This window comes from Trachypithecus francoisi, unplaced genomic scaffold (assembly GCF_009764315.1).
Source record: "Trachypithecus francoisi isolate TF-2019V2 unplaced genomic scaffold, Tfra_2.0 Lachesis_group13, whole genome shotgun sequence".
NCBI lineage: Eukaryota > Metazoa > Chordata > Mammalia > Primates > Cercopithecidae > Trachypithecus > Trachypithecus francoisi.
In genome coordinates this window covers 81279151-81302815 of record NW_022681458.1, presented here as the reverse complement: position 1 = coordinate 81302815, position 23665 = coordinate 81279151, and the positions used below count along the sequence as shown (strand labels likewise).

General features: G+C 34.5%; 1 protein-coding gene across 2 annotated transcripts in view; it reads left to right on the top strand.

Moving 5' to 3' along the window:
* PSMD14 (proteasome 26S subunit, non-ATPase 14) overlaps positions 1-23665 on the top strand; it is a 111056-nt gene that overhangs the window by 74488 nt on the left and 12903 nt on the right. For both annotated transcript variants that reach the window (XM_033231314.1, XM_033231315.1), the window contains 3 exons: positions 9402-9509; positions 15372-15446; positions 19781-19906. In XM_033231314.1, the coding sequence (XP_033087205.1) occupies positions 9402-9509; positions 15372-15446; positions 19781-19906 (309 nt within the window). The remainder of the gene's footprint in view (positions 1-9401; positions 9510-15371; positions 15447-19780; positions 19907-23665) is intronic.

Below are 23665 nucleotides of genomic sequence, written 5' to 3'. Positions count from 1 at the left end.
CTTGCGGCACTATTCACAATAGCAAAGACTTGCAATCAACCCAAATGTCCATCTGTGACAGACTGGATTAAGAAAATGTGGCACATATACACCATGGAATACTATGCAGCCATAAAAAAGGATGAGTTTGCATCCTTTGTAGGGACATGGATGCAGCTGGAAACCATCATTCTTAGCAAACTATCACAAGAAGAGAAAACCAAACACCGCATGTTCTCACTCATAGGTGGGAACTGAACAATGAGATCACTTGGACTCGGGAAGGGGAACATCACACACTGGGGCCTATCATGGGGAGGGGGGAGGAGGGAGGGATTGCACTGGGGAGTTATACATGATATAAATGATGAATTGATGGGTGCTGACGAGTTGATGGGTGCAGCACACCAACATGGCATAAGTATACATATGTAACAAACCTGCACGTTATGCACATGTACCCTAGAACTTAAAGTATAATAAAAAAAAAAAAAAAATACAAAAAACTAGCCGGGCGACGAGGCGGGTGCCTGTAGTCCCAGCTACTTGGGAGGCGGAGGCAGGAGAATGGCGTAAACCTGGGAGGAGGAGCTTGCAGTGAGCTGAGATCCGGCCACCGCACTCCAGCCTGGGCAACAGAGCCAGACTCCGTCTCAAAAAAAAAAAAAAGAAAGAAACTTGGGCCTATGAGGTGATTAATGTATTGCACTTAACCATTTTGTGTTTTATTCATCTGTCTGTGTTGTTTTCCCCACAAGACTGAGATGTCTTTGAGGAGAGATACCAATATCTTGGAATTTAGTGCATTGCAATAGTTTTTTCATAAATGTTTATAAAATAAAATTGAGGAATGAATTTGCATCAGTGTTCAGCCATTACCAGTTCTATTTTTTTTTTTTTTTTAGCTTATAGCATATCCAAACAACTGCAGTTAATTTTGTGACATTTATTAATTTTTTATATGTTAGCATAGAGTCATTTATTAAATAACTGGAACATGTGATTGACAAGGTCAGTTAGCCAGTTTACTTATGAGCATTATCCTTGGTCAGTTTGAACCCTGTAAAATTAGAGCTAGAGTTCAAGTTTAATATGTCATTTGTCTTCTAAAAGTAGGAAAGGATATTTAGCACAGCTGTTATATTTATAAGATTATTTTTTGATCAGTATCCCACAAGTGTCAGCTAGGGCTGGGTAGTCCTAATGATAAACTGTACACACTCATGCACACCCCTTTTCTTTGTCTAGTTTTCCAGGCAAAAAGAGAAAAATAGGAAATAGAATACATAAAAAAATATATTTCCATTCCTGACATAGCTCTGTGAGCATACCCTTCCAAGGTTTCTTGGAACACGTTTTGTTACTGTATTATCTTTTGTTTGCTTCCTGTCTTTCACTCTTATTATCAGTTTGAACACTCTCAGATCTTGTGAGGATGCCTAAGAAAATATTACAGGTACTAATGTTCCTATACTATTTATGATAGAAACACGTGTAATAGTTTATCACATTTATTTAGCTGATATAAGGAATTGTCAGCTAGGAATGTAGAAATAATTTTACTTTAAAAATTTTAAGAGCATAAGTCGTATATAGAGGTAAGAATTCCTATGGAGTTCTTTTAACCTGGAGCTTCTAGATTAATAATATAATCTCTGAGCTAATTTGTTATGCTTTACTACTTGCTGTGCATTTTGAATGATGTAAATGTGCTTCAAATTAGTTTGAATCCAACTGTTTTGAGTAAAAATACATCATTCATTACCTGTAAGAATATTATTTATTGACTCTCACTTCTTGAATGCTTTTCTTTCTGTAGTCATCTAATTATCCCTGGTCATTAGTTCAACAGACACCTGTTGATCACTACTTTATGCCAAGAGTACATTGGAGTTATAGAGAAGAATATTATCTACTCCCTATCCTTAATGCCAGTTTTGAACTAGCAAGTGGAAACGTGGAAACTATGACTTTGATTGAGAGGCCTTTTCAGAGCCTATATATTTTAATTTTTAAAGATCACATTCTAGATGTGACGTTAGCCATTGTTAGTTGCGAGGATATTTCTGGACCTGGGACTTAGTTTTGTCAGGTTTAATGTCTTCTTGTCATTGTAATTTCCTGAAGAGGGTAGAAATGAATTGGTAGATTTTCTTCAAAGTCATAATTGATCCCTCGGTTGTGATTTTTAGGCTACTAGTAAGCTGATTAATAGATGCTTACAGTCACTTTTCACATTCCAGATAGCTTTACCATATGTAGTTTTAAATCCAAATTAAATACAAGTCAGTGGTCTATGAGTTTCTCAGTTTAGCAGGTCACAAAAAAGTATTTCATGAATTCAGAACTGAGCAGTGATAAGTAAAGACTATATTGTTAACAAGCTAGTGATTAGATTTTGTTTATAGATAATGGATATTTTTCTTTTCCTTTTTTTCAGGAAAAATAAACATAAGTGGTAAAAATTTCTATAGCATAGTAACCAAAAGTACTTTTTTTTTAGTTTTTCATTTCAATAGACACTTATTTTGCACTGTATTTTGTGTGCCACTTACTTTGTTATAGAATGGATATTCAGTGACGAATGAGACACAAACCTTGCTGTTGAGTAACTGAACATAGTAGTACTCCTTTCTTGTTTTTGTGTCAGGACAGCTATTATAACAAACAGCTTGATGATGAAGAGTACTGGCTTTGACAGGCTGTATAGGTATAAATCATAGTGGTATCATTTAGGTTGTGTCATTTCATTTAATTGATTTAAATTCTCTACACTGCAGTTTCCTTATCCATAAATTCATAATATTAATACCTAAACTTGGTTGAGAGGATTAGCAAGATAATTTCTATATAGTATTTAATTGATAAGCAAAATAAAAATACACAAAAGTGATACACAGCAAAGTAATTGGCCTTTATATATTTTTCCTACTAAAATGCCTTTGCCTATTGAGAGATAGTAGTTCAGTGGATATACTTTGTATTTTTCTTTGAATGTGGTGTTATAGCACAAGCAATGTATATACATCCCTTATTCTCATCCACATGCTCTACTGCCATGCTAACATAGTTGAGCCCATCTTTGTTCTCTAGGGCCCTTTATTCCTTTGCTGTATATGGAATTGCCAACAGACAAACCAGTTGTTTTAATTTTTCCACTAGAAAGGCATCTGAAGTCACTGGTTCCATTTGATGTAGACTGAGTAGCCCCTAGATAGAACTGATATCAGATTAGTGATCCATAGGTGATAGTCTCTTGTAGCTTATTAGTAGTCCCCTGAGGAGTTCAATTTTAAGCTCACTCTTTGTCACTTATGAGTCTAGAAACACTGATCATGCAGGAGTAGTATCAAGATTCTAGGCATATTCAGTCATTTTTAAAAGAGAGATAATAACCTTCAGTGTAACTATACGCTTTCTTATGGTAATCAGGAATTTCCCTAAGGAAATACATCTTAAAGTGTCACTCTCTAATTTCCTATTTTTTTTTAATACTTCAGGTGTCTCCTGAAGCAAAATTTATAGTTATAACTTGATTTTTAGGGTAACTTTTTTCCAATTTTAACACTCTTCATGATACCAGTAGTCTGCTTTGTTAACTGTATCAGTTTGGGTCCTCTGTGGATCAGATGCCAAAATGAAATTAGACATGCAAGAGATTTATTGGGGGAGACACCCATGTTGGAGAAAGGGGAGAGCCTTCAGACAGCGGTGAAGGTTTGACCCTGCAAGAGAAGAAAGTGAAGGTAGATTGGGTAGAAGAGCCACAGACTGTAGCTAGTGCTCAGAAAATTTCAGCCAGGCTGCTGGGGAGTCCTTGAGCCAAAATTAGCCTTTACAGGAATCCCTTATTTGGCAGGAATAACTAGGTTCTAGTACCACTGCTGTGTTCAGTTGTTGGCTGGGAGCTGCCCAGGAGAAGTATGACCTGGTGTGAATGCCCAGTGGATCCAAAGGTGTAAAAGTTGGAGGTTGTGAGTCAGTCATGCACTCCACAGCAGGTTCTGTTGAAAGATCTGGGCTGGGCAACTCCATCACTGCCACAGTTAGTAACAGTGAAAACTATAGTGGCAGAAACACATATATTATTTTATTACCAAGTCTATGAGGCATCGTCATTCATGAGCAAATGGAGAAATTGAAGGGTTAAATAACTTGTGAGGTCCCTTAGCTAGTAAGTGATAGACCCAGAATTCTAACTTAGGCAGGATTGACTCCAGAGTGCCTCAAGCATTTAAACCTCTACACCATACTGACTACATGCATATGTTGAAAAAATTCTGTGAAACTTTATTTTTATTATAACTTAAGTAAATTCTTTTCCCAGTGTTTCATGAATCTAAAAATGTCTAATTACCTTTTACCATACTAGTTTCTAAAGATCGATTTGTTTTCATTAAAGCATATATGTTCAAAACTTGTGGATTTACTCTTTGAATTTTGATGCATGTCTTCACTTGTCAAAAAAAGTAAATTATGCAAGTTACACCCCATCCCCCTTTTCTCCCAATATACTGAAGTTGTACTACAGATCTCTAGCTACAGTAAGCAATTCTCCGAGGATGAAGAAAGAAAATGTACATACACATAGGAATTTCTTTTCCAGAGCTAAAATTGACATTTTATAAATAATTTCCGTGTTGCAAACTTGAGACTAAGAAATCACAGCAATTCAGTGATATGCATTTGGCATGAGTCAGTTTTAGTTCTTAGTGCTTTTCATTGGAAATGGCATAAAAAGTAAGATTTCTCTGAATTTTTTATGCTGTGGGCTTACAAGAGACATAAGATGTTTTTCTCTTATAGATGTCTGGCAGTGCATGGCAGCAGAAGTAACGAAATGGTCACAAACCCCAGCAGTACTTCCCAGGTCACATGCACTCTTAATTTTTAAAGAATCTAGAAACAACCTAAGCAGTTGATAACAGGTCATTTCTAGGTGATAAAGAGTATTTGATATGGGTTGCCTTTCTTTCCACACCTTTCATTTTTATAATCATTTAGAGATTTACTTTACATAGTGATGGTTTTATGTTTTAAAATATGTAATCTAGTAACTGAATTTTTACTTTTTTTCTTTTTAGTGTTTGACATTGATTTTGAGGTCTTAAAATTTTTTCAAGTTTTTAAAAATTATTTTAGTTCATCACATATATACAAGTTACAGTTCATCTATATATGATGAACTGAATAATTTTTATTATATATAATATATAAGCATACATATATAATATATATTATATATATAGTGAGCTGACCTGAGGTTATGGAAGATTCTGATTGTTTCATTTTTAAGCTCAAGAAAATGAATGCATTATAAATTCTTAAAACATTAGTTCTACTCTGTAAATACCCATAATCATTGACTGTGATATGAGTACAACTGGACCAAAGGCAACTACTGAAAAGAGAGAGAGAGAAAAAAAAATTACAGCTACTGCCAGAAGTGTTTGTGTATTTTTCTTTAAAACACCTTTGTATTAAACTAATTTGAAGAGCTTTGCTTAAAAATAGCTTCCTTTGGATGTAAAAATTGGGAACTGTAGATTGGGGTTTTAGAAATTTAGTCTAGTCTTTCAGTGACCTAGCAGTTGATGTGAAACATGAATTTTAAAATAAATAGCATATTGGATGAACTGTATTCTACTCATGAAAGAAGCCAAAAAATTATGGATTAGACTGAGTTTTAAGTCATAAACCAGATTCGTCATTAAAATGAAATGATAGATCCTTGACCCTTGGGCATGCTTGGAATAAATATGGAACTCAGTATTGTTTTTAAAACTATTTTGCTTTTATAGTCTAAGACAGATGTACAAAAAACATGCAGTTTTTATTTTGTATTGGCAGCTTCCAAATATTTAGTATCTATTTCCAAGAGTTGCAATTAGTAAAGCAACCATGGTACTGAAATCTGCACATCCCACAAGCTAATTATATTTGCAAGGTCAGAGTGAATACATATTTTCAGAAAAATAAAGGGTTATATAAATATGTGTCTTCTACTTGGCTGTTATATCACAGTTTGTTGATCTGGAGTATAATGTGTACAATTCACAAATTTGTCTGATAACAGAAAGTGGTGTGTGATTGTGTTTATTTTACTAACCAGTATATTCACAGCAATCACTTCCAAATATCTCTCCAGTAAAGATGTGTTAATTACAAAACAGACAAGGTCTTCTATTATATTAAAGCTACTAACAAGAAGACAGCAGGAATCACACATGTAAATAGCATCATCAACCCCTATTTTAGTCCTCTGTTTTGATCTGTGAGTTGCGCATAGACCAAAGGTGCTATTAAAGACTGAGTGTATGAAATAGGCAGCATTATATGAACAAAATTTATTCAACAAGAAAACAGACCTTTAACATGAATTTAACAAGCCTGAGAAATTATAAACTATCATATGCTGCAGATTCATGCAGTGATAATAAACAAAAAAGGAAAGTAAGAGGTTTCCCTAAGCTAGCCAAACTGCTAATGGTTTTGTTATAAGCTGTCTACTGTTGCAGTGACCTCTGAAAAGTCTCAAGGCACTTGTACCAGAAAAAATTAAATGGTCAGGCTGGTGAATAGAGACTCAATGTGGTGTGTAGGCCTTCAGTATGGAAAGGAATTTTTCAAAGTCTAGCATCATATTACTGAAAATATTCTTCATACTTTACTCAGAGGTTTTTGTTATTAAGGAGATACTTTTTGTGTAAAGTTTTTTGGTTAAATTACTGCTTTAGTTTATAAGATACAAACTGAACTAATTTAATGTCTATATACTTCAAAATGAACTGTTTAGAAAATTCAGAGAGCTCAAAAAAATGGATTATTTCCCCTACCCACCCATACCTTAATTAATTCTTGGGGGTTCTTTGTTCAGTGTGTTGTATCTAAGATTTCTGTTTTTAACCATGGAGTGATCATTTTGCTGTCATTCTGTTGCATCATGCTGTAAATACACAAACATGGAGAAACGCTTTCAGCTTATACACACCATCGAGTGCTCACTAGGGCTTTTTTTTTTTTTTTTTTTTAAATCTTACTGTGGCATAATTAACACCTTCTTCACCCGTTGCTCATTAGTGCACTGGACATTAATGAGTCTATTTTGATAGGTTGCTCTCAAGGATAAATCCACTTATTTTCACAGTGCAAAAAGCAATGATAAAATTATACAAAAATTAAAATGTAGACTATATTGCTATGTTTATATTTTATTGCATACTAAATATAATTTTGGCCTGCAGGTTGTTGAACATGTTAGTTTCCTTAAGACAGTTGCTATAGTGATGGCAGCAAATTCCTTTAATCTTAGTGTAAAGTAGTCATTTTCTATAGGCCATCATTGATACTCAGGAATTGTCAATGAAAGCTTGTCATTTTATTAAGTTCTTGAATTTTTCTCTTAATTTCTTAAGAAAATTTTAAAAATTTGTTTTTAACAGATCATGATACCTACTTAACTGGTATTTTCATTTCCTTTTTATGAAGTTTCACACCTGCTTATAATATTTCAGAGAAATAATACAGACTTCTACAAGTAAAATAGCTGTCTGCTGTTTTAGTTTGAAAGCATTCACTATAAAAAAGTATACAGGAATTTTGTTGTGCTATATAATGAAATTTTCATAGTTTTGTAGCAGCTTTTTCTCCCTCTCATAAATGATTTTACTGAAATCTTGAAATGGACCAAAATGATGCTTTGCTCTTAAATATTTACCATTAATGGTTAGGGTGGCAATTCTTAATTTTGTGTTTAAGTTATATACCTATCTTGGAAAATGGTCACCTTCTTCCTCCTTTGCCAACATTTTAACTTTATCTTATTTAGTATGAGTGTGAGAAAATTTTATTTCTATATTTTTAACAATTGTTTGAAGTTATTTATGATAACATCTGATTAAAATATGTCTGATATTAGTACTTGTTTTTATTGCTTTTTCAAAAAAAGAATATGTTTAGAAAAAAATTTTAAGTATAAGCAATGTAGGCCATATTTATTTATATATAAACATGAAAGTTAAGTGTGGATTGAGGTTATTGTATAAAAAGAAAAAAGTTTTCACAAACCATTAAATCATTCATGTTCTTGGGATACTTGGCTTTATTTTGATGCAAGAGGAATGAATCTTTGGGAAAATATTAACTGTTTAAAATAAAAGTAAAATTCAGAGTTGATATTGTAGGCCAAATGAGTAGACAGAAACTTGGATTGATTCACTTGTCATCATGTTTTAGTCTAGGTTTGTATTTTTTGTTACTGTCTTTGGTCCCATCATAGCAATCTTTTACAAAGGGTGATTTCTTTCTTTAAATCTTGTTCTTTAGCATACAGCATGCAGTAATACTTATTACAAACAGAATTTTCAGACTTGATTAGATTTGGTTGGCTTAACTATTTTTAATCTCTTAATATCCTCAAGTAATAATTGTACAAATAAGAACAAATCTAGTTGACACAGGTTTTAAAACATTGATTGTTCAGCACTTTTAAAGGCAAAATATAGAAATACTCTGTTACTATACTATCTTGCTTTAAGATTGTTTTATGTGATAAATCTATTCAGTTAAATTCCCTTAAAATGGCAATCTGTCTTAAAGTCACGTGACTTTACATAAAACTTTACAGTGTTGAAAAGCTTTAGCAAGTATGTGATTCTTGTCAATCTCTTTATATGTAAGAGCTAACAGATGTTATTGTATCATAGTAGAATTTGAAGTATTTCTGTACACACAAAAAGAATATACCTATTGTAATTTCTTTACCATGAATTTAGGACCTTATCATTCCATACCATGTTCTTGGCTTAAAGCATGGATGACCTTGGTTTTCTTATATTGTGCCTTCTATACTTGACAGTGGCTTGGACATTTAAGGCCATCAGACAAGGTATAAGTCTTTCATAGTCACAAGAAGTAAAAGGTATCTGACTAGAAGAGAATACGTGGGCAAGTGCCTTGCTGGCTGTAATTTTGTTGTCATTTCAAGTACTGTGGTGGTGTAATTGATGTGACAGGGCTGGGCTTTAGATGTGGTCCCTTAACTTGTGCTCACTTTCAGTTTTAGTTTCTCTGTCATTCATTTTGATTAGGTAAAATTTAGGTGACAAACATATGCACACCAGTGAAGGCTGTTTGGTGTAAGTTTAGTAATGACAGATTTCAATAATAAAGATGCAAAGTTAATTTTTTTCTTTACTGTTTCATGAAAATTGCAATAATTGGTGTCACCTTACATTACAAGATAGAGGGTGGTGTGCTGATGGCACAGTCAGCAGGAGGTTCTTTTTTATTAATATTATAATTAAATGATTTTCTGGATATAGTCCAGAAACAGATGCACGTTGATCATGCCTTGTCCACTGTTGCTTGGCATTATCACTTGCTTTTAAAAAAAGAATTGACTTGACACCTTGTTTTTACAGGTTGTTATTGATGCCTTCAGACTGATCAATGCTAATATGATGGTCTTAGGACATGAACCAAGACAAACAACTTCAAATCTGGGTCACTTAAACAAGCCATCTATCCAGGTATTACCTATATTTGATAATGTGTTAAAACTCTGTTTTACATGTTAAAAGCCTGCTATAAGTAGTCTTTTTAAGTTCTAATTCTTAGTATTTTAATTTGCTTGCAAATTAATTTTTCTTTTGTTTTAAGAGAGAATTGTGGAAATATTTGCTCATATGTGAGTCAATTTTTAATGGGGTCTTTAAATTTTCCTATCATATTTGAGGACACCCTTTTTGGGAGCATAGTAGATCTTTTATCTTGAAAGCATTCTGGCTTTGAATGGTTGACATTATAGAGAAGGACCAATAGGAGTTTCAGGTGAAGGACATAACTATTATCATTGCTTGATTAGTAGGTATTTTTCATACCAGAAAACAATGGAGAAATTGCTGTATATTTTAAGATATCCCTAGAAATAATTCTTAAATATACTTAAAATTTTCTTTTTTAAAAAACCCACCTTTAAAATAAACCCTATAAAAGACCTCCATATGTTACTTGTGATGAGAGTTTATATCTTGTTTTTTATTGTGATAATCAGTTACCATTAATTGCAGTTACTGGTATTCAGACACTTAATATCCTCTTGAGTGACTGTTTTCTTTGTATCATTCACATGCCATGGTGTTTTTATACAAATCTGTATTGTCTGCAAAAATTATTTTAAATGTGTTTTTAAATGCACCACAGTCTGTGTCTGTCTAGTTAACTACTTCTCTAAAGATTAATTAAATGGGCAGAAATACCACGTTTGGTTAAGTAGAATACATAAAACAAAGACATTTTAGTAGTTATTGCTGCTCCCTTCTGAAACCTTGCTCTGTCATGAGGTTGTCTTTGGGGAGTTATGGCTTTGACAGTTAACCATGGTTAAGCCTTGGTTACACTTTGATAACTTTATACTTTTAAACGCTTAATTTTGCGGCAGTCACTCATCCAAAATCTTCATCAGAGTGAAGTGTTTTGTTTTAAAGGATTGAGGTGTGATTTGGAAAAAAAAAAAAAAAATGCAAGTCAAGGAAAACTGCAAAGTATAATGAGTATGAAATAAGCTACCAGTGGTTTTGACTGGGTACAGACAAGCCCGTACTTGCATGTTCCAAGAGAATATATTATTGGACCTGTTTAGCCTGTGATAATGACCTTTTTTATAAACTCCAGTAGCATCATACTGCTTCATTATTTTTTGCAAAAGGTTAAGTAGCATCTCACAAGCCAAGATCATTGTGATTACTACATGGTATGTTTCTGCCAGAAGTTTTTACTAATTGCAACTCACTCACCACCTGTTGCAGATTTCTTTTTTAAAATTAAAGCACTGCTTTTTAACCTTAAAAATGGACTGTAATCAATATTAATAATGTGTTTTTTTATACCACTCCAGTTTGTATTTTTTAATCTTACTTTACAGCCTGTAATTTAAAGTGCACCTTATAAAGCAGGTTCCAAACCTGTGTTAAACAACATGTGTATGTAAAAACTACAGCATCATTATTTTTCCCTTCATTTTAGTTTGTTTTGCCTTCCAATTAGAACTTCTAAATATATTTATTTCACAGTTTATATAGCGCCCATCAGAATGACATCTATCTGGGTGCTCTACAGTTTTAAGACAATTTCAATACTAAAACACACAAATGGGACCAAGCCAACAAGTCACAGAACAAAGCCACACCTTAATGTACTTTCTTATTTTTCTAAGACAAGCTAGAAAACAACCCAGAAGAGCCTGAAGGGAATGGTAATATCTGTAATGAATTTTACTTTATGTTAGCAGAATCTTTAACTCTGGGATCAGAAGCCTTTCAGAAATGCCGTGCCTTTTGTTTTGAAGGGGAAGTTAGCTGGTGTTAAGAGGGGCCTTGCTCTTAAACCAGCTTTCAAGTAGTAGGGATAAAAGTCTGATAACAACCATCAGCTCACATGCTGGTGGTCACTAATGATTTTCTAACAGATTTTTTTTTTACTATTATACTTAAAGTAGTAGAGAAAAATTATGATTCATTGTAGACTGCTATTTAATAATTTGAGAAAAGTTCAAATATGTTAAGTAAGAAAAAGATTATACAGCAGAATATATCAGTTCTCCATTCTGCAAGCGTGTATTTTATAGATGGTGTCTGTATATTTTATACCAGGATATTAGCATTGGTTACCTTTGGATGGTAGAATTGTGAGTTTTTTTGTCTTTCCTTGCCCATATTTCTTAAATTTTTGTTCAGTGAAACATACATTGCTTTTAGAAAATGTTATTTTTAAAGTACTAATTGACAGTGTTGAAATAAGCTAAGAGACAAAGGTTATTTTCACTTTCGTGTTTTATATAATAGAAGCCACTAATAATCTTCATAGAGAGGAGAAAGTATAATGCCTGTACTGTACTCTAGGCTTTTATATTAATATATGATAATGTATATTATTTTGCACTTGGAACATTTGTCTGTTACTGTCAAATGTTTAGAATTGAGAGTTAACAAGCATTTATTTTAGTGACTAAATTTTTAAAACTATTCCATTATAAACTGTTCAGTGACATTTTGGATTCTTAAGTGTCACAGTAAATTTGAAGATTGGTAGTCAGTCTAATGGAAATTTAGTAAATATTGATGCATAGATGCATATGCTAAGGCTAAGAGCCTCTAAGTATAGTGTTGAGTACAGTTGCGTTGTTTAATAGAGTTAAGCTATTTGGAAAACATTGTATCAGTAATTACTGAACATATAAGTTATAAAACAATTGCACTAGAAAGGAGCCATTGTAATCATTTCGTACATGAGGAAACCTGACGCCCATAAAGGTGAGTTGCCCAGGTTGCCCAGTGAGGTAATGTAGGAACTAGTACTCATAACCAGATTGCTTCATTCTTTTATATTATTGTTGAAAATTTAATTAATTAATTTTGGCATAGATAATATATATACAGTTAAAAATTTTTAAAGTACAAAGTCATTTAGCAAAAACTCTCCCTTCCTCTTTCGCCTTCTGCAACTCAGTTCTCCACTCTAGAGGGAACCACAAAACACATTTTGTTTCTTTTCAGTTATTCTATTTATATTCAGAAAGCTTCATTTTATAACGTGATTTAAAGGATATCAGTTACCACCGTATTTTCAGTTTATCAATATAAAATAAAGGCAAACAAATTTGTCTTTAGATCCGAGCACACCTTTTTAAGGAGCATGAAAACTTTAAAAACTTATCAGGAAGCCATGAATAGCTCATATATAATTCATAAACTGTGTGTTTTATAATGCGCCTGCTTTTCCACAGCAGTGAGTGCATAGAGGTAAAATCATAAGTCAGTTGGTCGTGTGTAGTTCTACACGAAACTAAAAAGGACATGGCTGGTTGACTTATGATTTGGGAGGAAGGCACTGGGGGCACCACAGCAGGTGAGTAAGTGAAATTGAAAGACTACTTGAGGATATCATTTGATTTAAACTTAACATTGTTTTGTTATTGTTATACCTGCTGATCTTTCTTGCTGTCTGTGTTTTATTGCTTTTATCTATTTTTTTTTTTTTTTTTGAGATGGAGTCTCGCTGTCACCCAGGCTGGAGTGCAGTGGCCGGATCTCAGCTCACTGCAAGCTCCGCCTCCCAGGTTCACGCCATTCTCCTGCCTCAGCCTCCCGAGTAGCTGGGACTACAGGCGCCCACCACCACGCCCGGCTAGTTTTTTGTATTTTTTAGTAGAGACGGGGTTTCACCATGTTTGCCAGGATGGTCTCGATCTCCTGACCTCGTGATCCGCCCGTCTCGGCCTCCCAAAGTGCTGGGATTACAGGCTTGAGCCACCGCGCCCGGCCTATTGCTTTTATCTAAAAAATTGATTTTCAAGTAATAGGGATAAAAGTCTGATAACAACCATCAGCTCACATACTGGTGGTCACTATCAGGAACCCATGAGTCACTATCATGAACCATGACTATCAAAATGAGACTATCTGATTTTGATAGTCTCAAAAATATAGGGCCTAGTATCTGTGGGTCCATTAACTGGCCTCTGTATGTATTGGTTATAGCAGTTACTAGCTTTATGACCGCCATGTAGGGTTGTGCAATTAGTGAGTGCATAGCGCAAACGTGCTTAGATGAGGGAGCTTCCAGCTCAAGCTTCACTGTCTGCAGCCAGACTATGTCTGCTTAGAGGACTGAGCACCTTTTTCTAATTCTCTACCAGGATGATTCATCTCCTAATGTACACAAATAGCACAGATTAAAGGAAGCCCTGATCACTTCTACTTTTTGATCTGTACAGAATAGCATTTTTATGCACTAAAATTTAATTCATTGCTCCTGATGATTATTGAAATGAATAAGGATTTAATATATACTCTTGGTACTTTACAATCAGTCACTGCTTCCTATGGAATTTCATAGCTCACTTTTATAAAAGACATTGGTGATAAGAACCTATTGTTAAAGTACTCATCTAAAATATTTTCATACTCATTGGAGTGATTTTTGCTAGCAAAGCTTAAAAATTAACATAATGCTTTGTTTCATCCTGATCCTTAAAGTACATAGACTTAATCCAAGAATTTCCTGACATGCATTGTAGCATAGTATGTTAGAAAGAACATAGGCTATGGAATAAGAATGATCTAGGTTCAGATCCCCATCTAGCCTTTTACTAGCTATAAACTTGGACAAATTAATATTTGTGTCTTATTTTCTTTCTTTTTTGTTGTTTTTGTTTTTTATAGAGATGGGGTCTTGCTATGTTGTCCAGGCTGGTCTGGAACTCTTGGGCTCAAGTGATCCAGTGCTGGGATTACAGGCTTGAGCCACTGAGCCTGACCCTGCATTTTATTTTCATCTGTCAGAATACAAATTGAATTGCCCTACCTTACAGTACTGTGAAGATTAGAAGATTTAATGTGTAAAGCAGATACTAGCTGCTCATTAAATGTTCTCTTTTTTTACCCCTTCTTCCTCTACCTCGGTGACATCTTTAGACCTACATTGTAAAAGTCCATTAGTTAGAGAAGTGGTGATTATTTTGGTTAGCTTTTGTCTTTAGATTCCTGAGGGTTAACTCCAAAGTCCTTTTTGTTTTTATACTTGTTAAAAATATCCCTAAAGGTGTATTTCTGTACTTTAATGATTTTCTAGGCTGCCAGAGGGTACTTTAGGTCCACCACAATACTGTTGAACCTCATTTGAACAGTTGATGTTGTTAGAGTTAGATATGGGGGCAGTTGTGAATTGATTTTAGGACATCCGGGATTATTGTTTCTTAATAAAGCCATGCCGTTAGCTTAAGATTTTATTATGATTGGACTGTTCACCTTGGAAATAGAGTGAGGTGAAAAAAATTCTGGTTAGTGAGACTGCATGTCACTGGATAAGAGCATTAGCTAGACAGACCCAGTAAAGACCAAAATCCACATTGCTAATTTGGAGACATGCATAACATAATTATTTGAATTAATCATAACTGAATGAGGAAAAGGGGAACTCCAGATTAATGTGGGTAAAGAAACAGTTGTGTTATTGTAGCTTTCTAGGCTTTTCATTTGAAATACCCATGAGCTCCCTAGATATCATAAAGTTAGATTTAATAAATTATGAATGATTTATAAACTTAGCTTACAATAAGATCAAACCTTATCTCTGACTGAGCAAGGCTACTGAAACTGCTTAATTTGTGCTCCTCCATATCATGCTTTGAAGAATGTGTAACCCATTCCTCTAAACCTTAGGTTTAAACTTGTAGCTAAGAAAAATACTTTAATTTTGTCTTAATTTACTTAAAATAAAATGCCTTTATTAGAGGATGGTACAGGTATTATGTAAGAATATCAACAGTTTCAAACATTTTTATTAGGTGAAAAATAGTAATTTGTCCTTTTAAAAATCGTTTATCTATCTAGGCATTAATTCATGGACTAAACAGACATTATTACTCCATTACTATTAACTATCGGAAAAATGAACTGGAACAGAAGGTAAGTTTAAATTTTTATCTTATAGGAGGAAAAAAGTCTTTTTCAAACCATTTAAACTATTACCTGGAATGTGATTTAAATTTGAATTTTTGACCTCTTTCAGTGTTTCCAAATATTACTCCATTATCGATGAATTGCAGCACAAAATAAAGGAATATTTTATTGGACTATTTAAAGACACATTTTACCTTATTGGTAGGTGCTGAAGTGGGAGAGGAAGTAGGAAATCAAACACTCCACTTTGGTTTTATGATAAATCATAAAAATATTTCTTTTAGTTCTGTGATTTTCTGATTAACTTTTCTTCTTCAAGAAAAAGGCCTTTTGTAATTAAATTAGTAAATATATTGCTCTATAAATTTTAGAGGAATGACTTAAATTGCAGTTGTGTCATGCTTTTTGTTTGTTTGTTTGTTTTAAGAGAGAGGGTCTTGTTCTGTCTCCCAGACTTCAGTGCAATGGTGTGATCACGGCACGCTGCAGCCTCAAACTTTCAGGTTCAAGGGATCCTCACTCTACAGCCTCCCGTGTAGCTGGGACTATCGGCATGCACCACCACACCTGGCTGTTTTTTGGGTGGTGGGTGGGAGGTAGAAATGGACTCTTGCTTTGTTGCTCAGGTTGGTCTTGAACACAGTCCTGTGCTCAAGTGATCCTCTCACCTCAGCCTTCTAAAGTGCTGGGATCATTAGCACGAGCCATTGCACCCAGCCTAGTGCTTTTAGAAAACATACCATGTTTACTCTAAGGAAAACTAAAAGTGAGTCAGAGAAACAGTTATAGGGTTTTCAGATAATTTGTACTAGATTCTTATCCCATTTTATACCAGTTTTCAAGTTTGATTAGTTTTTAACATTACCTGACATTTTGATGAATTAGCATTCTCATTTGTTTCCACTATTTTAGGATTATTTCTAGTACAGTTTTTCTGTCAACTAATGCCAAGTATTTAACTCTGCCTGTTGTTTTTTGATATTACAATCTGAACCACTTTCCCCCTCTTTACTATTACAATTAGTCATCCACCTAATTAGTTTCTTGTATTTCTCTCTGAGAAAGTTAAAAGCATTTTTTAAAAGAACACTGAGTTTATTGTTGATTGATAGCTAGTAAGTTTTGGTTAGTGAGACCACTCTCAAGTCTGAAAGTGATAAGTAATCAGTAGCAAATAAGATCATTCTATCTAGCCCAAACTGTTTCTCACCAAGGTGTTTTAGACGGGGATTCTGGTACATGGCAAGTGGCGGATGGAGTGAGCTGGGCTCTCCACGCTTACCCCCTCTTTCAACCAGATCACGTCCATTTTTAATCTAATCTATATACTGGGGGGGAGGATATGCAATATAAGATTTTCTTTGAAATAAGAATTCTAATTTTGTTTTTTTTAAGTTTGATAAACTAGAGTTTTAAAAGGTGAAATCCACTTATAAACTCATCTGAAGGGCCCAGTGCTTGAGCATGTAGTGAGTGAGGGGAGTGGGGAACTACTTCTGCCTTGGCCTGAGGGGATCCTATAAAGCTGTCTTCTAATTCCTGCCTGTGTACCACAGTTTACTTCTGATGTGATAGATTTAGTTGATTAAGTATATTTTTAACACTTATTTTTAATTTTACATGGAATGAGTACAGGCTGTGAAAAATGGCACCACTCAGGTACAAACAAAATTCATTCAGAATATAAATATTTTATCAGACACCCATCTATTCGGAAATGTCTAGCTAATTACATCAATTTTTTCTTTCTCTTTTTTTGGGGAGTATCTCATAAACTTAGCCATTTTCCTTGGCATAAACAGCAAATATATAAGCACTTACATAAATTACTTAATGTTATGTTTATGTTCTTAATAGCTCAGTTTAGCTGTTAAACTGCCTTCTTGGTAACAAAAGCTCTGCCTTTACTCTTATCCAGACAACTTGTATATTTAACCCCAAGCCTTACTTGAGGGTCGCAAGGGAATCCTTGTCCAGGTATGATAGGAATATCCTGCTGCTCCTTGGGAACTGTCTTTGTTTGCTTTTGAAGTGGTAGGGAAATCTTAAGTCTCAACACTTAATTATAGGTGGCTATATAGCATAGGTAGTTGTAGCAGCATCCACATTTCCCAAACATGTATTTTCTAGAACGGTATCAGTGGAGAAGCTAGGAAGCAATCAAAGAAACTGAAATCATCTGTGGAGGGTTTTCCTAACTTTTTTTTGGCATACTCTCTTTGCCCCTGGAGCCACAGGAAGAAAATGGGAGAATTAGTGCCTTCGGAACCAAAGGAAGGGAATGGACGAGTTTTGTATCTTGAAAAACCTTATAGGTGATTTTGACAGGCAGCTTATTTTCCAATATACGATAAAATTTGTACCACAAATAGCTGTAAACTTCTAAGCAAGTAGGATAATTTTTCTAAACTAAACCCCCATATATCTTCAAGTATATCTTCAGATTCTCATGGGTCAGTGATCTCATTTAAAGTATAACAGTTCTATTGACAAAACAACAGTCATTTTATAGCCATCATTTTTTTTCTTTTACTTTTCACAGTTTTGTGAATCATCCAAAGGGGAAAGCTTATTTAATGACAGTCTTCAATTGAAGAAAATTTGTAGGGTAGGACTTTAAGAAAAAGTGTCTTAAAATATAAACTTGAAAACTTAAAAACTTCTAAAAATAAGTACTCAGAATTGTAAGTCCAATTTGAGAAACGTTGAACTAAGGTGTTTAGTTTCATGCTCACTAATATAGGGTCCAACCCCAATTTGCTGGTGTGATTGCACATGAGATGTTTTTTTTTTTTTTTTGGAGTCTCACTCACTCTGTCACCCAGGCTGGACTGTAGTGGCGTGATCTCAGCTCACTGCAACCTCTGTCTCCCGGGTCCAAGTGATTCTTCTGCCTCAGCCTCCCAAGCAGCTGAGATTACAGGCGTGTGCCACCACACCCAGCTAATTTTTGTGTTTTCAGTAGTGACGGGCTTTCACCATTTTTTGTTTTGTTTTGTTTTGTTTTAGAGGTATGAAGTGGGAGATCAGTGGTCTCATAGCCTTCAGAGCTGAGAGCCATGAACAGAGATTTGCCCACGTATTTATTAACAGCAAGCCAGTCATTAGCATTGTTTCTACAGATGTTCGATTAACTAAAAGTATCCCTTATAGGAAATGAAGGGATGGGCTAAAATAAAGGGATGGGCTTGGCTAGTTTTCTGCAGCAGGAGCATGTCCTTAAGGCACAGATGGCTCATGCTGTTGTTTGTGGTTCAAGAACGCCTTTTAAAAAAATTATTATTATACTTTAAGTTCTAGGGTACATGTGCACAACGTGCAGGTTTGTTACATATGTATACATGTGCCATGTTGGTGTGCTGCACCCATTAACTCGTCATTTACATTAGGTATATCTCCTAATGCTATCCTTCCCCCCTTCCCCCTCCCCACAATAGGACCCAGTGTGGGGCTTTCACCATTTTAACCAGGCTGGTCTTGAATTCCTGACCTCAACTGATTCGCCCGCCTTGACTTCCTAAAGTGCTGGGATTACAGGCATGAGCCACTGTGACCAGCCTAGATAAATCTTTTATTCTCAGCTTCATGGCTTTTCATCCTGACAATAAGGAAGTTATAGATGGAATACCAGAATGTGAAGGAAACTTTGAGATTACCTAATACAAGCCCTTAATTCACAGATCTCTAAACTGAGGATCAGAAAGATTGACACAAGGTCACTCCGTAAATGGGGCATTTATCTTGTTATCTTGGCATTGGAAAGCTAGGCTATATGAAAAATTAGAGATACTTTGTGTAATATTAATATGAATGTCATTCATTCATCAGATGTTTATTGAGCTATTATTAGGTATTGTTCTAGAATATAGACCCTAGTGGTCTTGAAATGAATAGGGCAAAGTCCCTGCCTTCTTGATTTCCCTTTAGTGGGAGAGAAATGCAGTAAACAAGTAAACAAAAATTTCAGGTCTTTGTAAGCGTTACAGAAGTAATACAGCAGGTTAAGGGAAGAAAGATTTTTTTGTTTAAGGTAGTGTAGTGCAACTATTTTAGGTATAGTGTTGTTAGGGAAGACATCTATCTATAAGGAAGAGAGGAAGGCAAGTTATGCAAAGATGAGAATAGCCTTCTAGGTAGAAGGACAGCAAATGCAAAGGCCTTGGTGTTGGAGTACTCCTTAAGTTATATTAATATAAATATAGGAGCATTCTAATTGGAGTTTATTTGAATTAATAAAATTAAATTTAAACCATTAAGTCAAAATGTTTTTTTTTTTTCTCTAAACAATGAAGGGGGTATCCTCAAGGCAGAAAAAGAATTACTTTTTCTTTATTTTTTAGATGTTGCTAAATTTGCATAAGAAGAGTTGGATGGAAGGTTTGACACTTCAGGACTACAGTGAACACTGTAAACACAATGAATCAGTGGTAAAAGAGATGTTGGAATTAGCCAAGAATTACAATAAGGTAAAAGTTACTTCCACCATTTGTTCTTTATAATCTTTGGAATACATATGATTAGATGCCAAGCATTGTATAAGTAATTAAAAATAGAGAAGCCTTTTTTGTAAATAAAATAGTAAATATTTGCTTTGCAGTTCATCTGGTCTGCAACTACTCACCCTTGCCTTTGTAATGCAAAGGCAGCCTTACACAATATGTAAAGGAATGAATGTGTTTGGGTTCTATTAAAACAAGCAGCTAGCCAGATTTGTCCCATGGGCTATAGTTTTTCAACTCCTGTTGAAGACCATGTAATACAGTTGCATTTTTGAAATCTCTTCATTATTTAAGGTATGTTTCTCTTGAAGGGGACAGGGAGTAAGGGGATACAGATAACGATTAACAGCACTAGTACTACTTGCTGTGTATAATTTATATTATGAACGTTTCTATTTTTCATTTAATGATTATTTATTAAAAATCTAATGTGCCAGGCATATCATACATGTATACATATAGATTGCAACTCATTAATGGGTTGAAAACCTGCAATCTGAAAATACACATTTATACATTATGCAGTGTTACATTAACAAATATTTATTGAACATCTCTTATACAAGTTATAGTAAAAAAATGAATCCTTGCTTTATTTATAGGAAAACAGGAACAGTTAGACAAGCTTCTAAATAATCAGCGCATTAGTTAAAAATCAGTCTGTACCATAACACCTTCATATTCAGATTGTCCACAGACCAGCTATATCAGCATCACCTAGGATCTTGTTAGAAATGCAGACTTTCAGACCTACTGGCTCAAAATCTACACTTTAACAAGTTCTGCAGGAGATTTGTATACTCTTGAAATTAGACATTAGGAAATACTACCATAGAGAAGACCATGGGAAGCCCTGTAGGAGTTCAGAGGCTCTGACTTTGAAGCTGGCCAACACCCAGGTTGCTGTCTTACAGATAAACAACAATCGAACTAGGCCTTAAAGCATAAGTAAGACTTGAACATACAAAGAAATGTTACCCTAGACAAAATAAACATCACAGGCAAGGGCTAGGAGATAGAAAAGGCATAGAACAGATCCTGCAATCCCACCACTGGTTGCACATCCAAAGGAAATGAAATCAGTATGTTGAAGAGATGTATACACTCCCATGTTCATTGGAGCATTATTCATAGTACCCAAGATATGGAGTCAACCTAAGTGTCAATCAACAGAGGAATAAAGAAGATGTGGTATGTAGATATACATACAATGGAATACTATTCAGCCATTAAAAAAAAGGAAATCCTGTCATTTATGACAACATGGATAAATCTGAAAGGCATTATTTTAAGTGAAATAAGCCAGGTATTGAAAGCCAAGTACCACATCATCTCACTTATATGTGAAATCTAAAAAAGTTGAACTCATGGAAGTAGAGAGTAGAATTGTGGTTACCAGGAATGTGAGGTTTGGGTGGAGCGGGGTGGGTTGGGGAGAAAAAAAGATACAGGACGTGTTTAGGAAACAATATGCTTGGCTAGTATGCATAGTACATGAAGGTGAGCAGTGGGGAATTAAGTTTTAAAAAGTTTTTGAAGTCAAATAACAGCACTTGGGATGTCAGGATAAGAGGTTTTTTTGAGGAGTTTTTTGTTTTGTTTGTTTTGTGAGATGGAATATTGCTCTGTCACCCAGACTGGAGTGTAGTGGTGCGATCTCGGCTCACTGCAACATCTGTCTCCTGGGTTCAAGAGATTATCCTGCTTCAGCCTCCCAAGTAGCTGGGATTACAGGTGCCCGCTGCAACACCTGGCTAATTTTTATATCTTTTAGTAGAAACGGAGTTTCACCATGTTGTCCATGGCTGGTCTCAAACTCCTGACCTCAGGTTATCGACCCGCCTTGGCCTCCCAAAGTGCTGGGATTACAGGAGTGAGCCACTGTGCCTGGCCTAAGAGTTATTTTTGATCAGAGCCATGATATGCTTAGAACCTGACTTTAGAAACATAATTTCACAACAGTATAGAAGGAATGCTGTAAGAGAAGATTGAAATGGAGAGTCTGTTTAAGAGGAGCTTGCTACTACCCAAACAAAAGATACAAAGAGTCTGTATTACATGGTAGCAGTGGGAATGGAGGTATCAATAGGCAAATAAATAAAGCATGGTACTGGTTGGATAGACAAAGTAAAAGGAGGAGGAGGAATCAAAGAGGAATTCAAAGTTACCTGCCTGGGTGACTAGTAGTATGGTAGTACCACTAGCATTTTCAATTTAGGTACAAGTAGAAGGATTGAGGAAGGAGGTAAAGAGTTTATTTTTAAGGAAGCAATTAGAAATGTGGGACTAGGAATTAGTAAGGGCTAGAGCTCAAGATTTCAGGATCATAGTTAAGATTGTTGTTAGTTATTACACCAAAATGTAATATTTCCCTTTTAAAAATAAATACATCTTAAAAATATATTTTATCCAAGAGACAGTGTATAAAATTTACCAAGTGTAACAACAAGACTTTTGAGAGAACTAAGCTTTAAAATAAAGTTGATGGGCCCATACAAATGAAATCCCAGCAGAATTAGGGTTGGCTTTGAAAAGAATGCCCTGATTATAGTGTTTCAACTGGAAATCCCCATTAATGCTAGATCGTAGGGAAAATATTTCTTATCTTTCTAGTGTATGTTTTCATGCTGTGGAGATTAGATAAAGAGAAATCACTTACCATATTTTAAATAGTTAACCTTTTATAAGTAAAAAAGTTATGACTTAAGTAATTATTCAGCAGACTGTAGGAATGGTTTTCATTTCTCTGTAACATTACACGTTTAAGTAAATTTGTATTGGTACCACTGCCAGGAAATAACCTATTTATGGTTACTGCTGCCCATCTACAGAAGTTTTTCCTATTTTACAGTTTTAAAAAATCTCTGTAGTACTCAAAAACTTGTAAGGTTTGGTTATAAAATGAAAACAATGTGTAAGCTGTGATATGAAAGAGTCCAAATTTGGGAATGTAATTCCCTCTGTGATTGAAAGAAATACGGTGGGTTTTTTTAGTAACACTTAAAATATAAAAAGAAAGGCCCATGCTACCAATTCTTCATAGTATTCTTTTTAATTGGTTGGTGTTTTAAGCTAAGGTAATTACTGTTGGATGCCAGTTAGGTCCTAAAGTAAAAGAAGGTTAGAAAATAATTAAATTCTCAATGTCGCAAGTTTTCAGTTTCAAGTCTGAATTCCACACAAATTCTGCTTGATTATTATTAGTCATTTGATTTTTTCTAATTACTGAACCACAACACCCACAGTTCTGTTTTTTCATGTCTCCTGATTTATTCATGCCAAGATGCATTTGCTATTTTTTTTTAAATTTTGATAATGTTTGATTACATACTTGTAAATGAATGTGCAGGTGAAAAAATGAATTGCGAAGAACATTTTAAGAATAGCATAGAAACAAAAATTTACCTTTTTTTTTCCCAAGCATGTAGTGCTATAAATTCTGAGATCTGACAGTTTACTGTTCAGGTGGAAATATTGACCTACTTAGTAACCTGAAAGAAAGTTTGAATATTTCTTTTATATGCTTACATATGAAATCTGTAAATATACAATTACATTTGGTTTAATACAGTAGCTATACTAAATAGTGATATCTCATTTGGTAGTACAATATGATAAAAACAACAGATATAAATACTGGGGAAAAGAGGTAAGATTATTATTATTTGGATGTAATAGAATGTGTTTGCAATCAAACATAAAAATCTAAGAATTAACTTAGAAAAC